The sequence below is a fragment of the Nesoenas mayeri genome (assembly GCF_963082525.1).
Source record: "Nesoenas mayeri genome assembly, chromosome: 4".
NCBI lineage: Eukaryota > Metazoa > Chordata > Aves > Columbiformes > Columbidae > Nesoenas > Nesoenas mayeri.
The window spans coordinates 68,158,382-68,179,362 of NC_137540.1; the positions used below are offsets into that span (position 1 = coordinate 68,158,382).

At 38.3% G+C, this 20,981-nt stretch overlaps 1 protein-coding gene across 3 annotated transcripts in view; it reads right to left on the reverse strand.

Moving 5' to 3' along the window:
- FAM193A (family with sequence similarity 193 member A) overlaps positions 1 to 20,981 on the reverse strand; it is a 79,212-nt gene that overhangs the window by 36,999 nt on the left and 21,232 nt on the right. For all 3 annotated transcript variants that reach the window (XR_013922046.1, XM_080343173.1, XM_080343172.1), the window contains exons 2-6: positions 11,110 to 11,175; positions 8,271 to 8,516; positions 5,879 to 6,045; positions 5,488 to 5,655; positions 2,475 to 2,709 (exon numbers count right to left, since the gene is read on the reverse strand). Coding sequence is in view for 2 of the 3 variants with exons in the window: in XM_080343173.1 (XP_080199299.1) it covers positions 2,475 to 2,709; positions 5,488 to 5,655; positions 5,879 to 6,045; positions 8,271 to 8,516; positions 11,110 to 11,175 (882 nt within the window). In the remaining variant the exon portion in view is untranslated. The remainder of the gene's footprint in view (positions 1 to 2,474; positions 2,710 to 5,487; positions 5,656 to 5,878; positions 6,046 to 8,270; positions 8,517 to 11,109; positions 11,176 to 20,981) is intronic.

Consider the following 20,981-nt stretch of genomic DNA (forward strand, 5'->3'; position numbering starts at 1 on the left):
CAAGGGTCAACACTGAGAAAGGTTGATTTTCTAAGCAGTTTCCATATTATGCTGTGAACACAATAGTCAACACTTTACTAAAAAAACATCTTGTATATCAGATGGTGTAGAGTATGACAGCAAGTGATCGGACGACAGGAAATGGCCTCAAGTTGCACCAAGGGAGGTTTAGATTGAATATTAGGACAAAATTCTTCATTGAAAGGGTTGTCAGGCACTGGAACAGGCTGCCCAGGGCAGTGGTGGAGTCACCATCCCTGGAGAGGTTTAAAAAGCGTTTAGACAAGGTTCTTAGGGACATAGTTTAGTGCCAGAGTTAGGTTATGGTTGGACTTGATGATCCTGAGGGTCTCTTCCAACTGAAATGATTCTATATTTCCCACAAAGAAATATGGGTAAGTTTTCCCTTCTAGTCTGCTCTACTGTGCACTTGATGGTTTCTGTGTACTGTCTACAGTCTTTCCAGCTTGTTCTCAGTGTCTGTCATTCCCTGATGGGGCACAAGGTTTTTGTTCCCGCTCTTGAACTTCACTAGTTAGAGGGATTCCTTTGAAAGCAAGGACAGCTGTTCATAATTTCATTGAGAAATTAGATTGTCACAGGTGGAGGTTCAAAGCATTATACGCCTTTGTACAGCACGCTACGTGCAATAGTTTTACCTTAAAAAGGAAGGTTGCACTATGTGTACAGATCTTGATTGCCTTGAAAGTATTTCAGCTGAAAAGATTGCTTCTTCCATAGTGCATTGGTATCTTGAGAGAAACACCCCTGCACACTGAAAAGGCTAGTGACTACCTGTACTGGAAGCTGTGACATACTTGTCCATTTAATAAAAAGGTTATTTAATAAATCTAAGAAATATATGATGAGAGACAGTATTCCACATTCTCACATTGCAGTTTCTGAATGTCACAGCTTAGCAGAAAAAAGTTTTCAGTACATACCGGGCTGCAGAAGGAAAAGGACCAGAAAGTTTGGGCTATTTTGTTTTCTCATGCTTTGTTTTTTAAAAGAGAACAGGAATTTTATGTTACTTTGAATTTTGTCAGAAAATGGGTAGGTTAGGGTGTTCAAGTGTCTTCTGTCTCTTCATAGCCATTATCTCCATCTCTCACACCTGCTAAGTCTTCATGATCACTAGTTGAGGATAATAACCAGGGGAAATATATCAAAATATTATTTTCTGATTAGCTTTGGAATGGCACTAATATGCTAATTATTTGTGGATCTACTTTGAGAAAGCTGACATTTGTACTGTCATCCATCTGCTTTTCAGCTGAACCAATTTCTAAATTTCAATGCAAATCAACCCAAAGAGCAAACCCCTCCCAAGCATGCTGGTAGACACTTGATGACTTAAGAGCAGCCAATAAACAGAAGATGAAAGTGACCTCAGGTCTATATCTAAGTGATAAAGCTGGGGAGGACAACGCAGACAACAGCAAATACAGAGCACTGACAACAGAGAAAAGCATCAGATATGCTCAAGCTTCTTAAGAGAAACATCTTCCTGCTTTGCCCATTTAATTTTACTAACAGCGCTAACTCAGTAACAACATTCTGCTTCCCTTCATTTTACATTTTTCTCACCTGTGCCCACCACGGTCTTGTTTCTGTCTATTATTTTCTTCTCTTTATCCACCTAGACAGTCACTTTCAGCTAATTGGCAATAAAACCCAGATTTACCAGTTTATCCACCTTTTTTTTTTTTGCTTATGCAAAGTATACACAAGAAAAGGGATGTACAGGATAAGGACATTAACAAAGGATGTACAGGAAAGGATTATTAACAAAACAGGATTAATAACCTTCTCAGCTCTTAGACAAACAGAATTACAGAATTTGTTTACTGTATTACTCACTCATGATGGAAAGTTACTCAAGAATACATTTTAAAGTCTGTTGCTTATTTTCTACTTGGCAATATAATCTTAACACTATCACAATCAGTTGACAAAAAAGCATTTAAGAACGAACAAGAACTTTAGAAATCATAAATAACACAGCAGATTAATTCTAAGGCAATAGATCACCTTTTTGATTACCTATTCTTTCTTACAGATAAATGAAAAACTGAACATCGAAACAATCTAAATTAGTGCTACACATAAAAGTTTGTGTGCTGTAAACATGGTTGTCAAGAGACCGTTAAAGATTGATAGAGAAGTGTTTCACACATTTCCAAACGCAGTATCATCTAAAATTTTGTAATCTGTTTAAAGATTAGTTTCAGGATAAGAGCCACAAACCACATCCCACATTTTTCTTTACAAAGGTAATTTCATCAGTTCACTGTAAGAGATGCCTAATACACATCTCTGAAGAATTTAAATTGCATTTTCAGACTACCCTTGTCTCCAGGCACGCACACACAAAAACTCTTACATCTTAAAAACCACAGAAGACACCAGAAAGAGCCCAGAACAGCTCTGCTAGCAAGTAGAAGCATATAGGTTATTTTTTCAAGTCTTACCAGAGTAACTAGAAAGGCGCTGATTGTACACGCTGCCTGACAGAGTGCACTGTATTCTTCAAGTAGGAGTGAGATGAACTGGTGGGCCTGCGGTGGCCCTTGTATTGCTAATGTTGATGCAACTTTAGATCCCAGGGACAAGTGTCGGAGCAGACGAACCTTCATTTCAAGCACATATTCTCTAGCTTGCTGTTCCAATCGTTGGTAAAGCTGATATGGATCTCTTTCACAAAGCCTGTATTTTTAGAGTATTTGTGACAAAAAAAAAAAAAAGAGATGTAATCAACAACTTTTACTTTCCTAAAAATCCTGACCAGTTACAATCATCATCATCAAAAAGAAACAATGGCTACAGTTTACAGAACTATCTTAAATTTGGGAGAACACAGTCCAGTTCCTTACTTTTACAATGTGGAACTGAGCCTCTGTGTAGCTTTAGGACTAGGATGCTTGCACACCTGAGGAACAAATTAATTTAACACCTTAGTATTTCCCTTCAACTTGTGAGCTAAAAAACCTTTACTCAATTGGCATACAACCCCATAGACACCCAGACTCTTCAGACAAGCTTCTTCACAAGTTCCCCATGTTCTTCCAAACAGCCCTAACAGTGTCCCAGCTGTAACAGCCAGGCCTAGGCCCAATTAATCTTCTGGAGAAGGACAGGCCTTTACTTCAAACTGAAGGAGCTTCACCTGTTCAGCAGCCAGAACATTTCTAAATATACACTGACCAGACAGGACTTGCTGATGGGGGACCCTTTCAGCTGAACTGAAAGACATTTCATACAATTACTAAGCTTTTAAGATATTAATGAAACTCGTCCTCACCTTTATGGAGAGTTTCTTAAACCAAGTTGTAAATCTTTGGACAAGGACATTTTTTGTACCTTTTATTAAAGCTGTGTCACTGTATAGCAGAGACGGGGGATTCTCAGGGCTGAAAAGAATGTCCTTTAAGGAACGTGACTTAGGGCACTCTACTGTGGTAGTGCCTAAGCTGCAACTGTTACATGGACTGGTGTATTTTTTATTATTTTCTTTAAAATCTAGAACAGGGATCAGAATTTAGGACTCATTTGTCCTCGGGAAGCACAGTAACATTGAAGCTCCAGCAACATATTGCCCTCCATGCACTCTATTCAGCCACTCAGTACCTGCAAGATCTGACCCATGGGACTGAACCAGCCCACACAGAAGGAAACTGAACCCAATGGCTGCTTTGAGGCACTTCAGGGTGAAATCTTGCTACTTAAAGTCCTGTGCATGGAGTTTAAGTGTTTGCCTCAGGTTTTTTTACAGCACGGAGAGGTGGGGAAGAAGAAAGGGATAAGTACTTAAGAGTTAGCTGAATAGAAGTCTGCTGCTATCTAGTGCCTGCTTTCCTCAGCACTCACAAAATAGCGTATTAGCAGAAAGCCACAAAGTGCTCAAACATACCATAGGGACAGTACTTGGCACCACTACTCATTTTCAGGTAAGAAGACCAGACAGTCTTTTTCCTTCCAGTGGTAACTAACAGAGCTGAGCATGGAATTAGGAATTTTGGCCTTTTAAAAATAGATCTACTTGGCTACAGCATGACCTTTGGCACGTTAACTACATGGTTTGTTTGGTTTGGTTTTATGCCTTCAATACCTACACTGACTAGCTTTGTAAAAAAAATCTGCAAGATATTAGCACCACAGACTGGATACACCGGTGTCTGCTCAAACACAGCATCCTAATTTTATGTCACACTTTGGAGATCATAAGAAACTCAAGTGAAAAATAATCATACTGACATAAGGCTTCCTTCTTTGAGATCCTGTTGTGTTTCTGCCTTTGTATTTTAATAATCACTTTCAAAAGTGAAAAACAGTTCTAGAAAAATCAAGTACATAAGAAAGGTACATATTAGGTGTTCCAGTTTCCAAAATTTTTCCATTAAAGAGAAACTGCATAAGAATCAACCACCATTTTAGCTGTGATTCAGTTTTAATTACCTACACACTATGCAACATTTAAGCATCTTTGATTTCAAAACCTACACTGCATGATTTGATCACTTAAATAAACCAAGTGTGACTAATAGAGAGGCATACTACATTACTCTACATTTACACAACTCATGTTCAAAATCAAACACTCAGTTTTTATATAACTGAAGTGCAATATGCTTATTTAATGATCTGTTAAGGCTGATTCAGCAGCACAGTCATATGAAGAGCAATGCTAGATGACTATAAAATTTCAAAAGTTTTTTCACCTCACCAGATTTTAGCTTTATCTAGAAACTCTGCATAAGAACTGCAGTTTGTCAGACTAGTCAGACTGTAGTATATTAAGTATGTACAGAATCAAGGAGAGCAATTATTCCTTGACCACACATTTGGTTAGCCAGCAATGGAGATGAACCTCCCAGAGCACTTTAAGGACAGCCACGCTATTCTTAAAAGGTAAAACCCCACAAGTGAGAATCTCACTAAGCACATCCTCAACTTCACACCTAGAAAAGCTACAATTTCAACTTCTGAAGTGAGAAGGAGGTTCTCAGAATCTGCCTAAACTACTGATCAATTGCCACTATTACTTATTTTGTGTGTGTGACAAGTCTCTTCTAGCTGTTACAACTACAGTAAGAAGCAAGCACTATAACAACTCAGGTTAGTTCGAAAAGGTAAGATTTTCCTGTGGGGAATTAAAACTAAACAGTCTTATTACCCACCAATATCTCAAGGTCTTTTGAAGACTAAGATTTTGGCACCCTTCCATAATTATACATTAATATTCCTATTCCAAACAGCGTATAAATAGAATATAGCTTCCCATGCATTCAATCTAGCATTTAAAAATCCTGCATGAAATAGAATTGACCGTTCTGACTTCCCATTCTAGTGGAGATGCAACCACTTCAAGCAACCAGATTTACAGATGGTAAATAACATTATATTAAAAAGTAATATTCCAAACTACTTAAAAACTAATTTAAAAACTCCTCTTAGCAATTAAAAGATTTTTTCAAAGTGCTATACCTATCCACCAGCTCTTTCATTCCTTCTTTATCTGGTACCAAAGACTGGTCTTGGTCATCTGCCAACGGGGTCCCAGCTTGGCGATATATACACCGAACCATATACCTTACTTCTGACCAGTAATTTTGAAGCTGCTGAGGTTCACGTTCAGGCTCTGCTGAATTTTCTCTGCAAATGATGACAAAAAAATTACTCTCTATTTGCACATCAAATAGGTGTATTGATTTTTAGTATTCTGAATAAGCTCTTCAGGAAAAACAATGTACATCTGAAAATAAAGTACATGTCTAAAAGTATAAAATTAGATAAAAGCTGCCATCCACAAGTTACTGTTATTGTCAGATAGCCTGACTACGGGCACCAAACTGTTGAGCTTGAGCTGAGTTCTTACCTGCGCTCGTTACAGGCCTCACAGTTACAAGCTATGTCTGAAGGAGAGGAATTGCTAAGATCTGCAGCAGGCACTGTCTGCGCACCAACAGCTATTCTTCCTCCTCCTACAGATTCCTGCTGTGATCCACTGTTTCCAAGAGGCATGTGCAAAAGGAAGTCTTGGCTCTGAAAGGAACAAAAAGCAACACAGGTAGCCTTTAGTTTGTAAGGCTACAATAGGTATGCAAAAATGCATGTGGCAATTCTTAGTGCTGAATGTATTTTGGGAGGACACTCAACCACACACAAAGAATTTACCTTCAAAAAGCCTAATAAATGCAAGAGATGGGCTGAGAAAACAAAAGACAGAAATATAGCTTCATTTCTAATAACCAAAGTACGTTGGTTGTAATTATCACCTTTATATACTCCAGCATAAACAATGAACTAGGCTAAAGGAAAGCTTGCATCACCCACAATTAAGCATAAACTAGTAAGATATCTTTAGTCTCTACTTGACAGCATGTTTAACTTTTGTAGCTCAACAATCCCTTCTAGCAAAAAGCATAAAATCTCTTTGTTTGTAACAGCCAGACATCCTACCTGATAGTAATGGATGTTAGAGAGTTGCTGTCACTGGGAATGGATGCTACCTCCGGTACCCAGTGCTGCTCAGTGCGAGGAGATGACACCCTGGCTTGCAGTGACTTCTACCAGCTTTCTTTTTTTAGCTTATTTCCCCCCGAGCTAGTATCTCTAATTTGACTGGCCACTTATTTATTTTCCTCTTTTTTCAAGTCACCCTTCCCAACTTGGAAAATCCTTCTGCTGATCGCTTTAAAAAATTCCTCTTAAAATGAGATAAGTTTAAAAATAAAATATATACTGTCAATTGTTATTTTACCTGGAATATCTATAACTTAACGAAACATTTAGGAAGCAAATCCTGCCTTACTTGAACTATTAGGGCACTTATTTTCTTTACTAGTTCATTAAACAGAACTTAACTATGTCAAAAATTTGGACTCAATTGAACAATAGTGTGCTTCAGTCTTGCTGTGCTTCAAATTCTCCACGATGTGTTTACCACCAGACTAACAGTATAATTCCTTTAGATGTAATATCTTCTGATTAATTTTACTAACCCTTGTTAATAGCAAGAATATCATTAAACACTAGTTGTACACAAGAAATATACAGAATCACAGAATGTCAGGAATTGGAAGGGACCTCAAAAGCTCATCCAGTCCAACCCCCCTGCTGGAGCAGGAACACCCAGATGAGGTTACACAGGAAGGTGTCCTGGTGGGTTTCAATGTCTCCAGAGAAGGAGACTCCACAGCCCCCTGGGCAGCCTGTTCCAGGCTCTGTCACCCTCACTGAGAAGAAGCTTCTTCTCGAATTTAAGTGGAACCTCTTGCGTTCTAGTTTGAACCCATTACCCCTTGTCCTATCACTGGTTGTCACCATTAACTGTGTTTTTAGTAAGAGTTTAACAACATACGCTATACAAATACAACCTTTCCTCACCCTTATTTGTTTACTGAAATAAAAACCTGTATGTGCCTATGGGCACATGCACATTCTGTTAGCTCTCTACAAGGAGATGTCACCTGGAATCTATAATGCTTCCAATTATCAGAAGCATGTGGCTTCCCAGATCACTTGTGAAGATTTGGTTCTGCGGGACAGCATATTTTACTTCTAGTAGGGTTTTACTGGACCTGTCAATGAACTTTTTCATCCTTCTGCTACACTGAGCACAGCTCTTACGTGAACCTGAATCGTCATTTGAAAATATATTTTAACGCTTAATCTAGAAAACAATAAAAACTTGAAATATTCCCATCACGTATTAAAATCAGTGTTTGCAGTGCTCCAAAGAAATTGTTATATGCATACTATGCAAAGTTGTGCTTCTTTATTAAATAAACACAGGAAAGAAAAGACGAAAAACCTCAGAGACATGCAGGAAGGCGGCAGCGCAAGTGCAGTGACTCAAACACTAAAGGAAAATTCAGACAGTTTACCTCACAAATGGGGGAAGTACACAAGCAGATAGAGAGTAGAAAAAACGTGTAATAATTAAAGTCACATTGGCAAGAGCATAAGAAACAGAATTTAAGTAACGGGGGAAAGGACAAAGTATGAGATCCAATAAACTGAAAGGGCAAAAAAGCAGTCAGAAGCAAATCCAAGCCTTGCTTTACCCAAAAATCCAAAACTCTGAATCAGAACTCCTGATTTTTGGAAAAACTTACCCGTTCAGTTTAGCTCATAGGAAAAAAAACCAACTCAAAATGTTCTAAATCACTTTCTAAGCACTTACAGCTGAAGTGCTTCAAAAGCACAAAGTAGCATTCAGCCCATAACAACATCTCAGTGTACTGAACAGAAGTACTTCCACTTACCACAAGAGATTGCTCTATGGTAGTGTGCCTCTCCTCTTTTTCGACTGTTCTTCGACAGTCTGGACACACCCACAGTGGAAGATGCAGCACACTGTTTGCTTTTGGAGATGTGGAAAGTGCTGTTTTGCTAGAATTTTTTATTCCGCTCTCTGAAAGCGAATTATCTTTTCGTTCACTTCTACAGAGAAGACAATGCTCCCCGGTTGTATATGGTGCCCTTTGGCCCAAGCCAAAGGTAAACGGTGTCTACAAATAAATTTGATAGATAACTGGTTATTCACAGAATACAAACCAGAATAAAACTTATTCTGATATTTAAGAAAACACATACATTCTAAAAGTCATCATTAAGTGCAGTGTCTCAAGAGCAAACACAGGCGTCTTAACCCCCACGTGGCAAACAACTCTGATGACAAATACACCCCATTTAAAAAGTGATGCTTTCAGGGAACATAGATTACAGCCATCCTCTCTAAAATAATTAGCCTAGATGTAATAATCTAGTAAGTAAAATTAAAAAAGGTATAGTATAATTCCTTTTATTGTTGTCATTTTTAGAGAAAAAAAGGAAAATAACTGCTCTTGGAAGTTCTGTGTCAATGCCTTTTTTAATACTAACTGAAACAAAGACACTTTCAGCTAAGCTTATTACAAAATGAAAGCTTAACTTGGTTTTAACGAAACCAACCAGTAGGGTCTCAAAATCCACTATTGGCTATTGAATGAAGTAGACTTAGTAACTTAAGGCAGCAGAGTGAGGTCAAAACTTACTTTCTCTTTCATATGCTACAGTGCCTGAGATCCTGGTTCAGCCACGAAATGCTGATTAATCACCAAAACTGATACTCAAAGACCAGTCAAGCAGCACAGACCAAACAGAACCCAACTTTACAAGAGATAAGCGATGTTATAATGAATGGAACAAAACATCTTGTAATGGCAGAATCTCAGATTTATCTGATACTACAGCTGCTAGCTCTGCCTTAATTAGCCAGATCTTCTATGTAAGCCGCAAAACAGTTACACTATTTCTCAAAAGAAAGGTAAAATTTAAATAAGTCATTCAAGCATCCCTCTGGATACTGTTCCAACCTCAATGCTAACAAAAATACTGCTTTAAAGATCCATTAGGGCTGACATGCACAAGCACAGGTAAAAAGTTCTTAAGGGCAAAGGACTAGTTCAAGCTGTAGCACAATTCACTGACCCGCCTTTACGGCAATAACAAATCAACTCCCTACTGCTGCCATCTGAAGGGAAACAGCACAGCATCATGACCTCTGATTTCTGTGTTCTTTGCATTTATAAAACTGACAGACTCAGTAATAGGAAAGCAAAATTGAGAATTCTAGACATAAAAAAACAAAGACACACTCAGTTTCTTTCTACAAGTACCTTATTAAATTTCTCATGGACTTCTGAAAGATAAGTTAATAGATTTAGCAAGAACAGCTAATCTTTTTACTCACTGACACCACTTCAGGAATTCACACCTAAGAACTAAGGCAAGAAAACGAACATAATTTGTCCAGGTGTCTACTGCAGGTTTTCAGACAACATTCTCATGAGGGAAGACTTGCTCTGCCTCCCAAAAGTCTGGAACATCCTCTCACCTTACTGGCTCTACAAACACAATCAGACCTCTCGAGTCAGACATTCCTCTTGGCTGACATGCATTCAACTGCAGTTCTTACTGATGCTACAAACTCTGCACATAGGAGGCTACAGCTGCTCAGCCCCTTGGCCCTGACAGTTTCTATGCCTGAAAATCCTCACAAACATAACCTGCAGGACATCTTCCAACAAGCAGGAAAAGCAGAGGATGAAAATGTAAAAGATCGGAAGTTAAGACAACCTGACGCTCACTCGTTTGCAAAAAGTGAGCCATGCTACGAGGACCTCTAGAAGTTGAGAATTCTGCATGTAATTTGCACTATGAGCATTAAAAATGCAATAGCAAATACATTGGAAACAACAATCTTAATTCCAGCCAACTCATAGACTCAATAAAACCTTAACAATCTCCCAGTAGGGCCCATATTCATAACAGATTTGAAGTTCAAATGAAAGCACTTGGTTCCTAGACCACAACACAAATCAACTGTGAAGAACGAAAACTTCTAAGCAGTTTATTTCTAACAAAATTGACAATTAGAACCTTGACAAAATCTAGACCATAAACATCTCAGATTTCCATTATGGCTTTGTCATCATAAAATGAAGCTATGAACTGCAAATTCTTATTTATTCAAAATACGATAATGTATTGACTGTTCTCATGACTATTTCTACAGCAGCGGTAAACTCTCCATGGATTAGATGAGCTTGGAATTAGGTCACATATACATTTCTATGCATCTCCGGTATAATCAAAGTGTACATTTTAAGAAAAGCAAGATATTTTTCCACTACTCCAGCTTCAAAAAAAACGTGTGATGCACCCCTAAAAGAAAACACCCGGTCTCACTTTTTCTCTGAAACATGTTCAGATACAACATTCATAAGAGAACACTGCAAGTAGGACAAGTCAGAACAGAAATAACTGCATCTCTGCCATGTATTTAGATTTCTTTCCAATAATAACATTATTACCATAAAACTGCATAGCTTCTTTTACATCTATGTCCAATTTCAAACTTATTATAATGATAAAATTTAACTTCAGAAATAGTAGCTTTCACTGCTTTTTTTAAACTTCAATAGTGAAGTCATCAGGAACTGACTTCAGTTCGCCAAGTCCCAATCTTATACAGAGATGCAGATGTTTCTGAAGAGTTTTCTCTAGTACGTTTACAAATAATTCAGCTGTCATATACACTCAAAATGTGGCTGCACATACCTGAGAAACACCTGTGAACTCTGATCCAACAGAACTGTCTGTGAACTGTGTACCATTTAGCGAAACCTGGAAAAAAAATGTAGTACACGGGTTACAATAGTTGAGTTTAATGCTAAAAGAGCATTAGAAAAAATAGTCTTGCCCTGCATATGAAGGTTGACAAAACAGCTTTTGAAATTGAATGACTGACTGCAAAAACAGAAAATCCCTTGTGTTATAAAAGTTCTACAGATTCAAAAGTTTACAATCTTTGTACTTTCAACTTTTGCACAATAGCTGCTTTACTAGCAATGGAACCGATATGGAAGAATTGATACACGAAAAAAAAGTCACAAGCAAACTGACATTTTTCCTTCTGTATTTGTTTGCATTTAGCTTTCAAACCTCTGTTGTGAATCGAGACAATTACCGAAGACTCTTGCCTTTTGAAAGCTAAATACAATACTGCTTAGAAAAATATGCAGTGTTAACCAGGAAGATTTCCACAGCGAGCCTCCAAACGGCATTCAGCGATTCAACCTTCCTCCTGCCCCATGTTACAATTCACACAAACCTTTCTGAGATTTCTTCTGTACCAGGTTTGTCCAAAAGTGTTACAGACACTCCACTAGATACCAACCAAGTGCCTTTCACAAGCCCCAAGTGTTTTCATACAGCATTACTCGAGGACACTAAACCGAGTAAAGACGGCACACAAATTCAAGTGGGTGACAATGAAGAGCCTTAGATCACACTGACTTGAAGACATTTGATTTTAAAAAAAAGGGAGAGGGGAAATAAACTCAATCAATTATTTTTTAAATTTTCCCTCCTCTTGAGCACTGGTTTATCTCTTGAACTTCAGATGTAATTGACCTTATGCCTTTGTTCCACCTTTCACATGTTTTTCCCAGCCTCTTTTTGCCCTCCAGTTTTCTACCTGCTGTTGCCTGGTATTAATACTTCCAAGACTACTCTAAGGACCGCAACAAAACTCAGCCTGTTTAACATAGGAACTCCCACATCTTGTGTGTTGGATTTACAGAGTTCAGAAAATATTTTCACCCTGCTACCAAACTTTAACTGGAGCCTCCTCCAGAACAAAAAAACATCCTTTAGTTTTACACACGCACAAGATTACTGCCCACAATTGCAAAGCCACTGCCTTCAGATGGAGTTTTCAAACACAAAGTAGAGGATGAAACACAATCTTCAAATAATTTCTAGACAAGATACAACTAAGAAACCACACAATTTCACTTAGATAACCTATGATAACTTGTAAGAGTGGGTTTTTAAGAAAACTCATATATAAAAAACTGTGGGACAACAATGCTGATGTGTTTTTATTCAGCCACCTTCCAAGAAGTGAAGAAAAAAAGGTAATTTTGATTAACGAAAGTCCTCTTCACCAAGAAAAGCCATCCTCCAGTCCTGGAGGTGCACTGGTTACTGGCATGCATATGCATTCAAGAACAAAGCAACCAGTGAGAAAGTTTACAATGAAATCGCTACGTGTGGCTGAAAACAACTTCTTTTTGATAAAATTCAAAAAAAGACAAGTCTATCCAAACCCATTACCTATTCATTAAAGGAGTACATTTACCTTCTTTACATTCAAGATAGTGATAACATGAAATGCAGGAGCCACCACATTAAACATGCAGATGTTTAGTGACCCAGCTGAAGGCAGCCAGAAATGCTACAGAAGCAAAGACAAAACCAGTGGGAGGCTTCTGTTATCCCCAAAACGTCACAGGGTGTCAAGAGAAAATAATGACCATCAGATATGAGTGCTTCATGGAAAGAGTTGTCATGCTACTAACAAAAGAAAAGGCATCTCTTGATCCTAAGCACTGGGTAGGATTTCGTTCAAAATATAAGTGTAAACCTCTCAGCATTTAGTAGCAACCTAAATATCTGCAGGAGGAACAAATACCAAGAAATTTAAAGAAATGAGTTAGATAAATAAGAGGAAACTTAAAGAGAATAATACAAAACCAAATAGCTGTAGGCAATGAGATTTAAGATATTGTATGAGGCTTAGAGTAAATATTTTTAAAAATAATGGCAAAAAGGACTTAAGTAGGGGTGAATAATGACATGACAGGGAATGGAAGAAGATGGCTAAATAGCATATTAGGGAAAACATTAGAAGAATCTTGTAGAAGTTGTCCAAATGAGGCTCAAACAATAGCAAGCTAAAAACAGAGAGGAAAAAAATCACGAGACAGTCTCACAAGTAATTTAGGGAAGTGAGGAAAAACTATAAAAACTACAACTAAATCCTTTTTCAAGGCACATGAAGAGCAAGGAGTAGGCAGCCTGTTAGGATCTCTAAGGTTAAAATAAGTAAACAAACATGCATTTAAAAATGCTCACAGAAGCTAAGGGCATGGCAGAATCACCACATTTATTTTCTGCATCCTTTTGTTCACTGTAGAGGATTTTAAAGATATCTTCCCAGTAAAAGACACGTTAGAGAATCTGTTTCAAAGCACAGCACTGCTAGAAAAAAGTATGGTGCAAATGGACAACCCAAAAATCAGCAGTCCGCTAAGTGTGGACGACATTCAGCCAAGAGTCCTAATGAAGCTCAAGGATGTTACAGTTGCACTGATAACTTCAGTATCTTAATGCTAGCTTTATACTTCATCAGTACCACAGGAACAGCATATGATTTTCTAAATGTTTATTTATGAAAGTTCAAAAGAGATCAAGAAAACCGTAGTTATTCGAGGTCTACGGCAAGAAAGTGCTCGAGATGACAAAGTTACAATAACTAATAGCACTAAATTCATGTTACTAATACAACTGGAGAACTGCAGAAGGACCTTCTAAGATCTAGTTATTGAGCCATATGTTGACAGATACAACTGTGCAGAAATTTAAAGTATAAGTGACAAGCTTGACAGCTGTCACTGCTGGACAACACTTTTTTTTTTAAAAAGAAAAACTTATTTTTACAGTCCCGAGTATCCTTTTTAATTATTATAAAGTTTTATGTTTTAAAAACCTCTTTTGTGAAGATAAGTGCCAGAAGAAAAGCTGACAGGGACCAGGAACATGGGAATCTCTTCACCATAACAGAAAGTGGTGGGGGGCTACTGGGGGAGGGAAAACCTTTCTTTCTATAAATGTTATTTACAATGTAAAAGAAGTTATTTTTTTTCTTGGAAGCGGCTGCCACACTAATTCAACCTCTCTAAAAGGTTGATTTTTTGGAATATAAGGCATAACCATCTTGGCACCAGAAAGTATGACATGACAATCACAGCTTAAAAAAAAATACTTATTGATTTCACCTGAATGTCCTTGAAGAACCAGCTGAGCAAGAAGAACACAAACACCCAAAGACTGCCATAATTTGCTCTGTCACAAACACAAAATCAGACCCTCAGTGGGCCAAGTGACATATTCCTAGACAACCTGTCCCCATCGTTCTTGCAGCTGCAGCCTGGTGAAGCCTCACAAACATCACAAGGGCGAGAGTGACGCCATGTCTTGGGAGAGCTTGGGGCAGGAAAAACAGAGGAAGAAAATTTAGATTTGGCTCATCATCACTGAACCCTGAAGAGTCCAGCAGAAATGTGATGCTCAAAAAAAAAAATGCAGGACTTAAACTTCTCCTGGGGGAAAACACTAGAAAATAGTGCACTGATTTTTGCAGGCGCATTAGCAAAGAGATAGACTAGAAAAACATTACCGAAAGACAATTAAGGCTACACTTTATTCTACAAGGTCTTAATATAACAAACATATATATATATATATATATATATAACAAACAAACATACCACTGGAATAAATTCCCTTAGGGAGGAGAAAAATTAAGTTTGTTGAAACATCTGAAACAACACATTTTCTTTAAGTGTCTGAACAACACTAAAGAAACCTCCTGCATTTAACCCTGGCCACCCCCCACAAAACTCATCAAGATGTCTTGCTCTCCTGCCTCCGCTTTTTGTGCCAAAACCCTTTTTGCAACAGCTGCTCTGTGCTAAGGCTCCTCTCAGGTGCTTTCCGTCCCAGCAGGACAACACTGCTCCACAGCTGCCCACCGCAGTGGCCCAAGGCCATTCAGAGGCAGACGACTCCAACCTCAGTCCCCAGTAAAAAACCTCCCTTCCCACAGCCCAAACCAAGCTCTGAGTTGGGTGCTCTCCAGCCGCAGGCTGAGCTCTTCCTCTCCTCTTCCAGGCACAGCTAAATCTGTCACAGAACTGCTGCTGGCAGATGAGTGGCGCTTACAAAGTCCTTCATGATTTTCAGATATGGAGAAAGATTACTTTGTGCCTTCCGTTCAAGAGATAGGAAACTGTTTGATTTCAGTAAGTGAAAATTTAGGCTCCTTCCTCCGTAACCTCAACTGATTTGAGGATAAGCCACTGTGGAAGTTAAATGCACAGATGAAGGGAAAGAATAATGATAAATGCATGAGAGACAGGTTCAGCAGCACGTAGCAAACAAATTCTGATGCAGGACACCTCTGGACTGATAAGACCTAGAAAGGCACATGGGAAGAGGATTATTCTACACAAAGGGTCAGACCGGACAGCATGCAGGGCAGATCTCGAGCACAGCAAGGTTGGGGGGTTTGTTCTGCTTTGAACATTGCTCCTGAACATCATCAGTAGTGACTACAGTCTCTGCAGTAACAATAGCCTGTGCAGGGCATATATTACAGCACTGTAGAGATATTATAATGCAAAAACCAGCAGTCAACTATCTCCACTTATCCCTTCCTTAATCCTTTTCTAAGTCTACATTAGACCTAGTTCATATCTGGTACAGCTCAGTTTTTCAGAAGAAAAGCAAACTGAAACAGATCTACTTGGCAGCGTCATGACCTTGCCTATGTGATTTCATGAGTTGCAACTTTCTGATAATTTCTCATCTGTTGTATTTGAATAAATCCATGAACATTTTTTCTTTAGGCATTACAAGTACCCATCCAAGAAACTAAGAAAAGTACTGTCTAGTTTCTCAGAGAAAAAGTTGTCTTCATTACAGTCTGGACAGACCAGTTCCATGCACCACTTGAAAATAGGAACAAAGTCACCCACCAAAACAGCACAAACCCTGCAAGATATCAACTACTGCAAAAACAAAGCAGGTACCTAATAAATCAGAACATCACCTGCGAGATAAAAAACAGCACGCTTGTTTTTTTCATGGAAGTACTTGCTGTTAAGGGTGATATACACTGAAAGAAACAGTCCAGGGAGGTCTTAGAATCAGGTGAATGATCACCCAGAACCATATTCAGGAATCTTCTCAGAGAGGATGACCAGGTTATTTACTGCCACTACAGGAATATTTATGGTCAATACCAACATGGCCAAGAAATGCAGAAATATCCTCCTTCCAGTGAGGGGTGGCTGGGCTGGCCCCAGGTGACTAATGGTCCCTGCCCATGGTCATGAAAGTCTGACACCAAAGTCACAAGTGAACAGGAAGATTTAAGAGAAGGTAAACTACAAGTCTAAAGATTCCTTATTTTTCGTTGTTAAATAACCCCCCAAAAGTACTAGAGGTTCTGCAGTAAGAGGACATGCTGTTCTAGAAAAGTATGCTAAAACTGCATCTACAAAAAAAAAGATTAAATGTAAGAGGTTTTTCTCCTAGCACTGGAGTATGGAGACTGTAAAACTAACACACCCAACAAGAGGCAGGAAAATAATCCGCAATACACAAGGCACTTCCATGTTCATTGGCACAGCAATGCTCAAGAAACTCAAAAAGCTCTCAGAATTTATTGCTATTGTTTTAGGGGGAAAAAAAAAAAAAGCCTTTTGACATCAGTTATACAAAATTTAATTCCAAAGAGCTTTTAAACAGTAGCTTGGAAATCAGTAAATGTTTGATTGGTAACAGTGAGTAAAAACTTTGGAGGCTCCTTCTTCCAAATATAATCACGGTTTAGCGCATGTTTGCAATAGCAAAACATCACCTTTCGGGGGGTGGTAGGTGTATATGAATGAAGACCTCCAAATAGTTTAGTAACTATAAAGATAAAAGGTGAACAAACTATCCTAGTACCCCACCCTGATTTAGAAACAGCAGTGTCTTGCTTAAGACGCTGACATTATAAACATCTAAATTGCTTATGTGATAATGCCGCATCTCTAGTGACACTGAGCAGAATGCAGTTACTCTCACTAACACACACTTGCCAGGGAGTCTCAGTATTATAGGAGAGAAGCTGACAGAAAAAAGTGATTATTGATTAGCTGCAAATGTCATGAACAGGGAACACTGTGAAGGTTTCCTGCACAAAATGATCCTTATTTTTGCTAGGGATGCCAAAGTATCACACAGAAACCAGAGAAAGTAGAGATGAGGTGATAAGAACTGAAATTCAAATATCCATATTAAGGCAGCCAACACTTGATCTGGCCAATTTATCAGTTTTGCAGACTACTAATCCATTTTACCAATCGTGCTTATTCTGAGTGTTAATACTCACTAACTCCTAAATTATATTTTCCCAGCCCAGCAGTCTCTATCATTGGAGTGAAGTCCACACTCTGGAGACTGGAAAACTTTTCACTGAAGAAAAATATATCCATAAACAAGTCAGTGATGCAAGAAGTCAGTCCCTCGGTACTCCTTTAAAAAGCTACCGGACTACACGCAATTTCAGAGAATCTTTAAATCTTTACATTAATTATCAGTGTGAAGGCTGTGGAAGAACAAGCATTCCAAGGAACATCACAAGGTTTTTGTGACTCTCTTGATATCCAAAACTTGAAATCCAAAATCTGAACATTACTCTCAAACATAGCTATGAAATAATTAAGCAGCAAGAGAAAGAGAAGTTGCCATAAGTTGAACAACAGCCAAGAGTAAAGTCTTAGTGAGAAACCTGGCAGAGGCTCCAGACAGCAGAACGCACTGCACATCAATACAGCCAACGTGTCAACGCAACCCTTCTTCACGCTGGTACCTAACACACAGCACACTTATTTTCAATAGCTACTATACTAATCAGAAATCATTAACATCATACCAGAGAGCTCAGTCAAATATATAACCTTACCATACTGTTCTGAAGTAGAAATAAGCCAAAACTCCACTGGACAGCCAAGGAGCTCAGCACAACCTGACTGAACAGCACCCTCCTGGTCACTGAGGACATTTGGGCAGCAGATTTGCTGCAGATCCTCATGTCAGCTGGGAGATGTAGCAACTAGCTATGAGAAGCACTAAAACTGATTTATGTACCATCATGTGTATATGCATTTGGACAGGGCAGGCTGGAAATCTTACGACTGTAAAGCACGCTGGCCCACCATGTCACACTCCTTCCGTCATGCTTTACCAGGTAGGACTGTGTACTCAAGGGCCAACCACAAGAAACAACCTGTGAAGGGGGAAGAAGGAAGAGAGACAATGCTGGCACTAGGAAAAGATGATTCATCTAACTTGAGAATTTGCACGTTTTGTTTGCAAAGGCAAGCAAAAGATAGGAAAATGTCAAGCAGATAGCACCACTATTGCAGTCAATTACAAATAACATGTTCAAGGAGCTAACAAAGCTGTTGGCAAGTAGGTCACTCATTTAGCCCTCCAAAAGGTTTCTAATATGAAGTACTATCGTATTTCACAACATATTAAGATCAATCTATTAGAAGTTTTAAAGATTTATCCAGCAACGGTTATCACATTACTCCAAAATCAGGTATTCACTATCCAAGCATCTCCACAGAAAATACCTACAAGCAAAATGGTTTCTAACCCTTTTGACTTATGCTACTGCTAAAATACAGTTTTTAGGTCCCAAGTAAATTTCTTTTTAGTCAACACAACAGTTTTCTTGTTTGCAATTTCCTGAGTAATACTCATTATTCATACACAATCAACATTATGAGACCTGAATAGTTTTAGTGACACTTCCATCACAATTTTGACCTTTTTAATACAATAACATCGCCTTCCAGCTTTTTGTTTATCAAGTAAAATCACACCATTACAGAATATGCCCAACCTGCAAGACAGGTTCTCCGAAGGCTTCCCTTATTCAACAAGTCATATCATTAAAACTTATCACTTGGATTTAAGTAAACATAACACTGTATTTCCATAGCTTAGTAAAAGCTATTCCTAAAACAAATTGTTAATGTCAAACAACCTGACAAGTCAAGGGTGGGGAGGCTTAATCTAGAAAGCTTAATCTACCTTGCATATAGATAACAAAGCAAGATCACTATGAATGACTCAAAACCCCAACAAAATTATTCTTCTTCCCATACCTCCAAGATCACAAACTTGATTTGCTTTCTTTCCAACAGTAAAATCCCTTAGGATTTTTGATAGTAACTCAAACCAAAAGAATTTTCAACAGAAATTACAACTATTTCAAAGGAAATACTTTTTTTCCAGTTGAAGCCCTTACTACAGATGCTCAACCCAAGGAGAAGAATTCTAATAAGTAGTAGGTATATATTGGACTTGTTCAAAAAGACCAAAACTTTCTGGTTTAGTAAGAGTGAAGAGTGAGGCTTTAGGTGGGTGAGGAGGTTGTCCCCATCTCACCCATTTTGGGAGATACCCCCCCTCAGCCCCTGCCCCTGTGCTGAACCTATAAATACTTACATCTTATAAGAATTCTTTGGCACAACGTCTTGTTTGCCAAGTAACTTAGACCTGAGTTTCAGCAGGAGGTGGCAGAGACTTGCCACATTCTGTTTTAGGGTAAGTCCCCTGTACACACTCCTGCTTTTCAACATAAGGCATAATATCAGTAGTTGGGAAGAGTTCAAGACATTTTTTTCCCCATGTTTTGGAAAAGTGCTGGTTGTACACTGTTAGCATCTGCCGGATCAAATACATAGATATCATTAAATAGTCCGTGCAAAAAGTATATGTAATCAAGGTTTTGTTTTCCGTATGACCAAACACACACAAAAGCCTCAAAATAGAGCAGAGAGGAAGGAAATCAGACAGCACTGAACAATGCAAAATAGGAAGAAAACCAACCTTCTTTCTACTTCTAGTTCTTTAAGGATTCAGGTCCTCTGAAAATAGGAAAACTGAAAATAGGAAACACCAAGGCTTCTGGTGGATTTAGAGAACTGATGTCTATACAGCTACTTAAATTCACAAACCTACAAAAAGCTATACTCAGAAACACCACAGTCTTAAATAAAATGAACTACACTGCAAATAAAGTTGCCTGAAACTAACCTGGGAAAGTTTTCTTTCAGTAGTACATCAAAAAGACAACTTTCAAGTCATGCTTTCAAAAGAATGCAGATATTGTTATTCTGTAACAAGTTTTATGGGAGCAACATCTATATTCTGTGACCTTCCTCTCTCACATTCTTCAACAGCACGCTCAATTTTTCTTTTAGCTGAATCAATCTAAAATCCATCCTTCAGGAAATGAGCACCTGTTAGGAAATAGAGTTCACAGCATATAGTGCCACAATATGAAAATATTAGCACACACAGAAAAAGTATGACCTCTGCAGGAACTGGAAAGCATTCATAACCCAAAATTTAAAAGATAAAACTGTATCCTGTTATAAGAAAGAATGATCTACAATTGCTTAACTTTTTAACTGCATTTTAGAGCAAGATTATGTTCAAAGAAGAGCTTTTTTTTTGTTTTGTTTTTAATTGAACAAGGACAAATTACTTCCATGGACATTAACTTAAATGATGCAGACTTTAACTATTAATTCCATGAAACTTACAGATGGGCACATTCATTTCTACCTCAACCGCTGCAATAAAATCCATCCTCCCCGCTCTTAAGAATAAGTCTGATGTGACAACTAATCACTATCAAATAAAACCCTTCATAGAATGAAGTGCCCAGACCCTACCAGAAGTCCTGCTGTACTCTGCTGTACTCTGCAACTTAAGTTGAATTCCACCCCTAAAAC